General features: G+C 43.9%; 1 protein-coding gene and 1 pseudogene across 1 annotated transcript in view; one reads left to right on the top strand and one right to left on the bottom strand.

The window, feature by feature from the left end:
- The window catches only part of LOC139445541 (sacsin-like), a 51,338-nt gene that overhangs the window by 24,812 nt on the left and 14,135 nt on the right, over positions 1-12,391 (bottom strand). Inside the window, exons 4-5 of the mRNA XM_071226683.1 lie at positions 9,988-10,135; positions 7,703-9,223 (exon numbers count right to left, since the gene is read on the bottom strand). Coding sequence (XP_071082784.1) covers positions 7,703-9,223; positions 9,988-10,135 — 1,669 coding nt within the window. The remainder of the gene's footprint in view (positions 1-7,702; positions 9,224-9,987; positions 10,136-12,391) is intronic.
- LOC139445910 (uncharacterized) lies at positions 3,513-4,269 on the top strand (annotated as a pseudogene).

Here is a 12,391-nt window from a genome sequence, read left to right as displayed (position 1 = left end):
AAAGCATTAAAAATCAGTCAAATCAGATCAATGTTGTCACACATAGAGCCTCAAAGCTGAGTGTAGTTTCACTGATTTCTTCTGGAATATGTGGAAGATCAGACCATGAGACAAGATTTCAAAATATGAACTAATGAACAGTCAGTACTAGCAACATGTTTGCAAAATGTAATCTTCCTTGGACATGTGTCTCTACAGCAAACTGAATGCATATGGAGAGAATAACTTATGGGCACCAAAATCTTATGTTTGTTTGTTTGTTGTTTAACGCTGCACTCAGCATGTTCCAGCTATATGACGACGGTCTGTAAATAATTGAGTCTGGAGCAGACAATCCAGTGATTGATATCATCAGCATCGTTCCACACAATTGGGATCTATGACATGCATCAACAAAGCGGTGAGCCCGACCACCCGTTCCCGTTATTCGCTTCTTACGACAAGCACAGTCGCCTCAAAATGTTATCAACGTCCAAATGTTCAATATGGTATAAAATTCCATATAGCTAAACTACATATTGCCTTGAACAATTGATTAAATTGGATAGAATGGAACCGAAACATGACAGACAACATTAAGTTCAGGTTAGCTAAAACTGGTAAAAAGTATCTCATCCAAAATGTGGACAAAAATGACTGAACAACAAATAGGTTTTTCCATATGGCTGTTGTGGCTGCAAAATTGAAAACTGTATTTGAATCTTTTGAACAATTTCAGTTGCCATCTTTGGGATCAAGTTTTAGCTTCTTTGTGACTGTGTAAGGATCATATGTTAGTTTTTTGTTTTGATTTGTTTGTTGTTTCATGCCACATTCAGCAATATTCCAGCTATTTTATGGCGGTATGTAAATAATCGAGCCTGGGGCAGACAATCCAGTGATTGACATCATGAGCATCGATCCATGCAATTGGGATACAATGTCATGTATCAGTCTGACTACCTGATCCTGTTAGTCGCTTCTTTCGACAAGCATAGTCGCTTTTTACAGCAAGCCTTGGTTGCTGAATACCTATTCTACCCCAGATCTTCATGGGTCACATGCTTAAGTACAAAGGTCAAACCAAAGACGTATACAGATAGGATAAGCAGTCTGCTCTGATTGCCTTCACTGATGTGAGACGTGCTAATTGCCAGAGCTGGGGTTCGTCAGTCGGCTGTGGCACGCCAAGCATCTTGGCTAATTCACTATCTGAATGAAGACATTGTGTTTTGATTTTTACAGAGTTATCATTACTTAGAATGTGTAAGAAAGCTACCAGTGTTTCTGTTTTTGTGATTTTACTATTGTCCTTGGCTAGCTTCCCCTTTGTAGTATAGCCGATCATAACCCGTGACGCAGACTTCAAAACCAAGATGGTGGACACACAGTCAACAAAATTGTAAATAATGCATCAGTTTATGAAGAGGAGGATTAAGCAAGTCCTCAGTTACATTGGTCCGATTAAAGAACTATGTGTGTTTAAAGTTTATGCGAATTAGTATCATCGAAATTTTCACTTGTGTGTATCATGACATTTTTGGTTACATTGAAATATTAGTGAAGTATTCCATAATCTTCATGGGTTTTTAATCATGATTTCAAGAAAATCTACCATTCAATTTTTTCAGAAATAAGGATTTTGATAATTTTCATTCTACAGACAGAGAGTTGATTTTTCGTCAAATTTTCCGTCAAAACGTACAAATAAACACTTCAATTTTTTACCTAGGTTCCAATTCTTACTGATCACCGATACCGATCCTTTTTCATAATTTTTTCAAAATAATATTTGTCATATTTTGATAAAAATTAGAAAAATCGAGATTACAAAGTGTTCTCTCCACAACATTTTGGCTCAATTCCTTGTACGGTTTCTTAAATGAATGTATTTTCCTACCTCACACAAATCTGGCTTTGCGTTTCTTTTTTTTAGGCGTATATAATAAAATATAATTAATATGCTGAATACAATTTTAAAATATAGATCTATATATGCATTGTAATATTGTATACTATAATAAATATCATCCCGCCTTTGTTAAAGCCCGTCATTCGCGCACCGACCCTCTTCAAGTACACACGCGTTTCGCTGTATCTAATCGCTTTCGCTTTGTACGTTTCCTTTGCACCCAGTCACGACCGTTTCGCTGATTACACTTTGAATAACATCTATTTCAACGCTATCTGTATCGCATTCACACAATCGCGACCGTTTCGCCGATTACGCTTTGAATACAACCTATTTCAGCAGTCGCCGTATCGCATTTATTTCGTTCTACTCCCGAACTTCATCCTCGGGACATTTTACACTTGTGGAATACCAACTCACCACCTCGACCTTTCGTGATGCCTCCCAAGAGAAGATCAGCCGTCAACCAAAAGCTTGTGAGGGGAGCCAAGCAGGCCAGGACAACCAGGAGACAAACCCCGGGAGTACACATTATGCAGGAGGCAACAGCTGATGGTGAGTCTTCCAATTACGGAAATATCGAAGGTGGCAACACAATTAACGTGCAATCTGCGCAGCTCTTAAATGCAGCGCAGGCTGCCAACTCGGCTACCCAGGTAAACGAGCAACTGGAAAAAATACTCCAGTTGCTGGAACATTCAGCACCCGGCCCGGTTAGCGCAAACCAACAGGTAAGGCTTGGAATAGACGCACACGTCAAACAACAGGTGAGGGAAAAAATCTGGCGTGGCGAGTTTGTCGACCTCGGCACAATCCTACCGAACACCGAGGGAAGTCACGAGGATGGTACGATTACCATGGCGTACGACTCCTCAGGTAAGATAATTTTTAAACCAATAAAGCAGCAACCAAAGCGCCTGTCCCTGGCAAGCTGGACTTCAGCTTTCCACATTTTCATGTATATCTATGTTAGTAGGCACTCCGAGGTCCGCACAACCCAGGCGTTGCTGTCCTACATGGAAACCATAAGAACGGCGGCACTTCGATTCGAGGGGGAGGCCTGATCAATCTACGACCAACAATTTCGACACAGAATGTCAAGGGACCCCTCACGACGCTGGGACAACATCGACGGGTTGTGGCTGAAGTACATGGTCACACAGCCGGTACGACAACCAGAATCAGGCGGACAGGGCGCAATGACAAGCATACAGGGGGACATCGCCAGTCAGGTATGCTTGGATTATAATATATTTGGCTGTAGCAGGGTCAACTGTAAGTACACTCACAAATGGGGTAAGTGTGGCAAACATTCCCACAGCTCTAAGACCTGCTTTTGAGGGAATGGGGTCCAACCGACCCAATACAAGCCCAATTGGCCTTTCCCTAACAGAAAACCAGCCGTCAAGGCAGGTAAATTCAATGGCCCCTTCCCCCATGAATCTCAATGAAATGGCACCCTGGTTACGCCAATATGCTAGGGTCAATTACAGAGATGCAAATTATTTATGGGTAGGTTTTAGCACGGGTCGCCTGGCACGAAAACTTGCGATCAGCCACGCACCAAGACACGGCAGGCTACGTGAAACAAAAACTACAAAAGGAAGTCGACCTTGGCAGGATGGCGGGCCCCTTCAAGGACACCCCCCTGGACAACCTCCAAGTATCCCCAATAGGCCTGGTGCCCAAGAAGCAGCCAGGCTATGGTCAGCATCTGGGTAAGCATGCGGAGGAATTCCGTCTAATTCACCATCTATCCTATCCCAGGGGTATATCTATAAACGACTTCATAGACACAGAGATGCCTGTTCCGTTGTGTATGCCAGATTTGATGAAGCTACTCATATGGTTCAACAACTGGGGAAGGGAGCACTACTAGCAAAATTCGACATTCAGTCGGCCTTTAGAATTATACCAGTCCACCCATCCGATTTCGAGCTGCTAGGCATCAGATTCGAAGGTGAGTTCTATTTTGATAAATGCTTACCATTTGGCTGCTCCATATCTTGCGCCATATTTGAAGCGTTTAGTACCTTCTTGCAATGGTGTATGCAATCCCATCTTCCAACGTTTCCGATCATGCATTACCTGGATGACTTCCTAACGGGGGGCACAGCAGGCACCAGCCACTGCTCAGACAACCTCAACGGATGCGTGTATACACTAGAACAGCTTGGGGTCCCTATTGCGCACGACAAGACGGTGGGCCCCACGACCAAACTGACATTCTTAGGGCTGGAAATTGACACCAATGCAATGCAGATAAGAATCCCAGAGTCCAAGATCAAGGAGGCGACAATGGAAATCCAAGACATCCTGTCAACTGGTAACATCAAGGTCACAAAAAGGGCCCTTCAGTCCCTCATAGGCAAGCTTAACCAACCGAGGATGCTATGGCTGGCACGAGGGGGGATGAGGTGGAAGGAGCTGGACACCATTCTAGATGCACAGGTCAAGGCGACACGGCGCAGCCCCAGAGCCCTCATCATTCACCTGGGCTCCAACGACCTGTGCTCGGTCAAGGGCAGCCAACTCTACCTTGACATGGTGGCATCAATCCTGATACAACTCCAGCTTCCTGACACCAAGATCATCGTATCCTCAATGCTGCCCAGGCGCTACTGGCACGATGCCAGGGATCCACTAAAGATCGAGGGGATGCGGAAGAATATCAACCGCCGACTGGCCAACCGAGTCAAAGAGCTCGGCCGTACAATAGTGCCACATCCCCAGATCCTGGCATCAGACAAGACATGGTACGCCTGGGAGGGCTTCCACCTCAGCGACAAAGGGCTGTGTGTGTTTACGGACAATTTATTGCATGCCCTGGTGCTTGTTTTGCGCCAGTAAGGATGTTATCTCCACAGGTTAGTGTTTCTTTTCAGTACATAGGCAAGCTGGGCAACAATGCTATCACCGCGTGTCGCGTGGCCGTGGGTGTGGGGTAGCACTAAGGTGCTTTGTGGCGGGGTTCTTGTGGGCTACACTGCTAGTAACAAATTAACTTGCTTCCAAATTAATACTCGTGCTTAAGGCTACCTGCTTTTCAGCAGGAACCTTTCCGGGGTTACCTGCTTCTCAGTGGGAACCTTGTCTTTCCCGACGTTTCAGCCGGGGAACCGTAAAATAACATACGTTGGGGCAAACAATTGCCACGTATATGGGCCCGGTGGCGGAAGTTGTCTTGTCAAGCAGTAGCTGACAGTTGGGTCCGCGGCGGTAATCACACAATGGTTTTGCTAATGGGGCCAGGCAGTGGGATCTGCTTTGGCCGGCTCCCTGGGGCCGGGCAGCCGTAGTCTGACTTAGGCCAGCAGCGAGAGCTGCTTTTGGGAGCGTGGTAGTTGCCAAGCAATGGTAGCATTTAAATATGCTACCATGGGGGCCGGACAGCGGTAGGAGTCTCAGGCCAGCAGCGCAAGCTGCGAATCGCCGTTGGCCACTCTAGTGGCCATGGCAACGGTAGCATTTTGGTATACACAACTAGCAGCTTAGTAGCCCACTGGTACCTGCACACCCTCGGCCATTTAACCCAATCTCATCTTCTGTTTTTATTATAGGCACGGGCATCCACGGCTCGGTGGCCCGTGCCTCTCTTGGCATATCGCGGCATAAATGTTAAAGGCCGAGATAAATCAAAATAAAATGAAGATTCTGAAAACATAAGTTCGAAATCTATATCTCTTTTCATATATATATATATATATACTGAACAGCATTGAAAACGCACCAGCAATAAATCTTGAAATATTACAAAAACAACTTGAGCGTATTTGATTAGAACAGACATAGACGGATTATTAAGAAAGACGACAAAGGAAACAGGAATACCACACAGTAATTACAGTGTAAGGAAGACACATAGGGTTAAACTGAAAAGTCAATATCTGGTATGTCCGCCATTGACAGCAACACAGGCCATGCAATGTCTTCTCATTGATCGAATTAGTCTGCGAATAGTGTTCTGGGGCATTCCACTCGACGTAGTGTATCTTCAAGTTCACTCAGGTTCTGTACTTGCGGACGATGTGAGAGGCGTTAACCCAGGTAATCCCCTAGATGTTCAACTTGTGATAGATCGGTTGACAGGGCTGGCCATGGAAGCAGAGGCACATTATTGATCGCTAGGTACTGTGTTGAAACACGTGGTTTGTGCGCTCTTGCATAATCTTGCTGGAAGGTGTGCATATCCTGGTGCTGATGAAAGAATGGGATGACGTGATTTGCCAATATGTTATTCCTGTAGTAAAGGGCATTAACTCTTCGACGACAAACATGGAGCTCTGTTTGATGGTTATGACTGATGCCGCCCCACACCATGACACTCCCCCCCCCCCAATCGATCTGTCTGTACAACACAGTCATTGTGGTAACGTTCTCCACGTCAACGCCACACTCGCAGTCGACCGTCAGAATTCCGTAAATGAAAACGGGACTCATCAGAGAACAGCACACCATGCCACTGCAGCAATCTCCAATGACGATGCCTTTTGGCCCAACGCAGACGTTCATTTCGATGTTGATCAGTGAGTATGGGTCCAACATATGGACGTCGAGCACGTAGCCCTGCTGAGCGGAGACGTGGACGTACGGTGTCAGCACTGATCAATTCCGTTGGCCTTGTACGGTTGCTGCTGTCCTGGTAGCCGGAAGTGTATGATCACGAAGATGCTGTCAAACAATATGGCGATCCTGACGTGGTATAGGTACACAACGTTGACCCGGACGTGGTCGATCTCTGGTGGTTTTGTCTGCTGGAATCTGCTCAGTAGCCTGAGGACTGTTGAATGATGGCATTGAAACTGTTGTGCAACGACTCTACTTGACGTACCAACTTGAAGCATGCCCAAGGCACGTTCACGTTCCTCTGCTGTTAATCTTGGCATTTCTTGTGTCAGTACCCTTTACATCTGCAGCAACAAGTGATGTGGCTTTTAAAAGTCTGTCTTTTATAGCCCTATTCTGCATGCTTCCCGTGAAACAAAACGCGTTTTCCATGATGTGCACGCAATTTGTTGCGTTTTGGTGATTTCGCTCACAAAAAAATTAGGAATTTGTTTTTGACGAGCTGTTCTTCTTCATCCTTCGTCCATAACGTCGTATATTACTCATTCACTTATATATTTTCACGTGACTTAAGCCCAGATAAAATACATCCATTTTCATGGTGGTTTGTATTCAATGCTGTTCAGTATATATTGTGAGTTGTGTTTTTAACTACTGTTTGTTATCAGTTAATTTGTTATTAATTAATTAGTAATTAATCTTTTTTGGTGTTTTCATAACAGGCCATAAGAAAACTAGAAAGACGTTTGCATTATATGGAAACATGACAATAACCCCATCCCTACCTTTCCTGGAATGATCCAAGATTTTCCACTTGAAACATGTATCCTAATCATTTTGACTTGGACCTCATGAATATGCATCTATATCTTGTTCACTATTGTAGTCCAATGTATGGGATGTTGTATGAGTTAGGTCTGACAAGATCATTTTAAATGTTTGCCTTTCCTTTTTAAATAATGTTGTCTTATTATTGGGATTTACAAATAATTGTACCATTGTCTTGCTACACGTCATGCCATATCTGAGATGGTGAAACTGTCAATGTACGATGAAATGATGGATTAATGGACATCAAATTATGCAAAGTGGCAAAAACACACACCAACCTTCCATTCAAGAAAACCAAAATCTAAAGATTACCAAAGAAAACATGCCAGGATATAAGCTACATGAATCTTTGTTTCAGGAGAACTAGAAACATCTACTGCTGTAATTGGTTGTATCAAGATAAAAGCAACCTACCGCCAGCTGCCCGTTTCATCAGAGCTTGTTTTAAATCTTCAGGAAGGTCCAGTGAAACCAACTGACTTTCCAGCCCTGGGAAGAGTTTGACATCCTCTGGCTGGTCACAGATAAACACAGCAGCAGGTGCTCCAAACGCCACAAAGTTGCCATCAGCCACTGGAAGAAGACACAGACCCCTCAGGTGCGTGTACTGATCAGATTCCAGGAGATATTTCAACAGCATGAGTTTCTTAAGTCTTGGTAATGTTGTAAAATGGTTGTTCAATCTCAGTGTGTCACAGACATCTTTAGGTGTCACTTTGTGAATGTGGGAGCTGAAATGTTTTTCCAAAGTCCTCATGAGTTTCGAAGGTACTGGGACAATGTATCTCTTGTACAGAGTAAATATTTCAACGATTAACGAATAAGCGTCATTGGCCACATCCACAAGAAAGGCGTCCTTCATCTTGATCCCCATCTTCTGGTGACTCGGTGTGAACAGTAAAGGTATGTTGTGTAGATGCTCCAGCAATGTTGAAACAAGCGGCTTCCAATTCACATCAACTTCATCAATGTCTGGTATCATTCTGTAGATTTGCTGAATGATGATAATTGAATTAGTATGCACCTTGCAACATTGAACAAGAGCATTTACAATGCTATAATACACCTCAGGCAGAACTTCACTCACAAGACACTTGTTCCACTCCATAGCCTTGTCGGTGTGAGCCTGATTTTGAAGCTGATCTGCTGTTGGCCACTTGACGTGTCTCCTGTCCTGATTCAAAGCAAAGAAACCATTCACATGAACCTGCAGCCCTGTGGGACTGCGACTCTCCAGGGGGAGTGGGAGGAAACAAAACACATGACCTTTACACTGCTGACCCAGAGGAACAGCCAGACCCACATAAGGGGAGTAGGAAAGAGCTCTGTCACTGCAAAGATCTCTGAACCTTGGACTCATAGTTCCTCCTTTGTAGAAGTTGATGACAATCCATTGCTGTGAGGACTTAGGCCCTGCAACATCCACTGTTTCCACAGTTAAAGTCAACTGACTCTCTACAGATGATGCTGGTATTCCTCCTTGTGCCTGCTTCACTTTTCTCATGAAGTCTTGCTTCTCTGTCCTCACATGCTGGAGACAGTCTTGAGACAGCTGCAGTGAGAACTGGACTTGTATCTTTCCGCCCAGTCTCTGGTACAATTGTATCTTCTCTATTGACTTCAGAAATAAGAGAGTGATGGACGCCTCAGACTTAAACGCTTGGAAAAGATCCTTGACTTCCTCCTCTGTGTAAAGGTTGTCCGACAGCTTTGAGATGTTGGTTCTGAGGGGGAACCAGAAGATGGTTCCACTGTAATAGCCCTTGTGTACCGTGTCTGATGTGAAATCAAAGATGCCACTGAAGACATTAAGGATCATCTTCTTGATCTCATTGGGAAGTTCTCTCAACTTCTTCATGTAGCAGACTCGGTCACTATTCTTCTCCTGAGGGTTGATGAACAACACAGTGTCCCCGCTTATGACACATGGGAAATCTGAAAAGTTATGTAAAAGAAAGTTGAATGATGAAATAATGTTTGTGATATCACTTGCATGTCAAATGTTCCACTACATAACAACTGAAAATTCAAATATCTGTAAGGAATCTTCCAAAATGTAAACCCGCAACAGTTGTGGTAATAACTTCAAAAATATATTACAAGTGATTCTGTGGCATTTAATTGGCTAATGAAGCTATAAGTTTATGGGCGGCCATTCGGTCAAAAAATAAATGTACACATTGTCCTTTCGTGCTCACTGACGTTCTTCATTGAAAACGTCCTTTCGTGATCACTGACGTTCTTTCGTACACATTGTTCTTTCTTTTCTTGTTATGACGTCTTTTCATAACATTTGACTGTTAATATTGTATTTTGACCTTTAGTAGTTACATTTAGTTCTTTATTTGTCATATTTGACCTTTATTGCATACTTTTGTCCTTTTTTGCAACTTCGTATTTTTTGATCGAATGGCCAGCCATATAAGTTTGTGTTTATGTTTCAATAAACGGACAAGAATGAGGTTGCGCAGGACTAACAGACAACTGAAATCTAAAAAGGAAACATTAAATTTTGTGAAAGCGAACACGTTTAATCAGGACATACTGTTCATGTTCATTTACTTGTCAAGAAGCCATTGACTTATAAAGTGACACTCATTTCATGCAAAGAACCTTCCAAAATCTAAATCCTAACATTTGTTTATGTTATATTTCTCATTCCAACATCTGATCAAAGAAAACAATCACCAAGGTCTTACCAGTGACATGGAACACAGATTTAAATCCAAGCCCAAACCGTCCAACTTTGAGAGGTTCCTCCTCCTTGACGCTGTCATGTAGCATCTTGATTCCTCGCCAGTCCTTCTCCGTGAACAAGGCATCATTGTACACACACAGGGCTGGGGCCTGAAACATAGCGATATTCCAGTAATATCACGCCAGGGGACACAAGAAATGGGCTTCACACATTGTGCCCATGTCGGGAATCGAACCTGGGTCTTCGGCATGACCGCTTTAACCACTAGGCTACCCGACCGCCCCACATTACTTGTGAACAAGGCAGTATTGTACACATAGGGCTGGGGCCTGAAACATAGCTCAGTACATTACTTAAGCACAAGGCAGCTTTCAACACACACAGGGCTGGGATCTGAAACATAGGTCAGTACATTACTTGTGAACAAGACATCATTGCACACACACAGGGCTGGGGTCTGAAACATAGTTCAGTACATTACTTGTGAACAAGGCATCATTGTACACACACAGGGCTGGGATCTGAAACATTGTTCAGTACATTACTTGTGAACAAGGCATTGTTGTACACACAGGGCTGGGGCCTGAAACATAGCTCAGTACATTACTTGTGAACAAGGCGTTATTGTACATACACAGGGCTGGGGTCTGAAACATAGCTCAGTACATTACTTGTGAACAAGGCATCATGTACACACACAGGGCTGGGGCCTGAAACATAACTCAGTACATTACTTGTGAACAAGGCATCATTGCAGACACACAGGCATTGGGCCTGAAACATAGGTCAGTACATTACTTGTGAACGAGGCATCATTGTACACACACAGGGCTTGGGCCTGAAACATAGCTCAGTACATTACTTGTGAACAAGGCATCATTGCAGACACACGAGGCTTGGGCCTGAAACATTGTTCAGTACATTACTTGTGAATAAGGCATCATTGTTCACAAACAGGGCTGGGGCCTGAAACATAGCTCAGTACATTACTTGTGAACAAGGCAGCATTGTACACACACAGGGCTGGGGCCTGAAACATAGCTCAGTACATTACTTGTGAACAAGGCAGCATTGTACACACACAGGGCTGGGATCTGAAACATTGTTCAGTACATTACTTGTGAACAAGGCATTGTTGTACACACAGGGCTGGGGCCTGAAACATAGCTCAGTACATTACTTGTGAACAAGGCGTTATTGTACACACACAGCGCTGGGGTCTGAAACATAGCTCAGTACATTACTTGTGAACAAGGCATCATTGCAGACACACAGGGCTGGGGCCTGAAACATAACTCAGTACATTACTTGTGAACAAGGCATCATTGCAGACACACGAGGCTTGGGCCTCAAACATTGTTCAGTACAATACTTGTGAATAAGGAATCATTGTTCACACACAGGGCTGGGGCCTGAAACATAGCTCAGTACATTACTTGTGAACAAGGCATCATGTACACACACAGGGCTGGGGCCTGAAACATAGCTCAGTACATTACTTGTGAACAAGGCAGCATTGTACACACACAGGGCTGGGGCCTGAAACATAGCTTAGTACATTACTTGTGAACAAGGCATCATGTAAACACACATGGCTGGGGCCTGAAACATAACTCAGTACATTACTTGTGAACAAGGCTTCATTGCAGACACACGAGGCTTGGGCCTGAAACATAGTTCAGTACATTACTTGTGAACAAGGCATCATTGTACACACACAGGGCTGGGGCCTGAAAGATAATTCAGTACATTACTTGTGAACAAGGCATCATTGCAGACACACGAGGCTTGGACCTGAAACATTGTTCAGTACATTACTTGTGAATAAGGCATCATGTAAACACACAGGGCTGGGGTCTGAAACATAGCTCAGTACATTACTTATGAACAAGGCATCATTGCAGACACACGAGGCTTGGGCCTGAAACATTGTTCAGTACATTACTTGTGAACAAGGCATCATTGTACACACACAGGGCTGGGGCCTGAAAGATTATTCAGTTCATTACTTGTGAACAAGGCGTTATTGTACACACACAGGGCTGGGGCCTGAAACATAACTCAGTACATTACTTGTGAACAAGGCATTATTGTACACACACAGGGCTGGGGCCTGAAACTTAGCTCAGTACATTACTTGTGAACAAGGCATCATTGTACACACACAGGGCTGTGGCCTGAAACATAGCTCAGTACATTACTTGCGAAGAAGGCATCATTGTACACACACAGGACTGGGGCCTCAAATATTGTTCAGTACATTACTTGTGAACAAGGCAGCATTGTACACACACAGGGCTGGCATCTGAATGATAGCTCAGTACATTACTTGTGAACAAGGCATCATTGTACACACACAGGGCTGGGGCCTGAAACATAACTTAATACATTACTTGTGAACAAGG

This window comes from Haliotis cracherodii, unplaced genomic scaffold, assembly GCF_022045235.1.
Source record: "Haliotis cracherodii isolate W230 unplaced genomic scaffold, xgHalCrac1.p SCAF_6, whole genome shotgun sequence".
Lineage (NCBI taxonomy): Eukaryota > Metazoa > Mollusca > Gastropoda > Lepetellida > Haliotidae > Haliotis > Haliotis cracherodii.
Note: the sequence above shows the minus strand (reverse complement) of the source record. Positions and strands in the feature narration are given on the sequence as shown.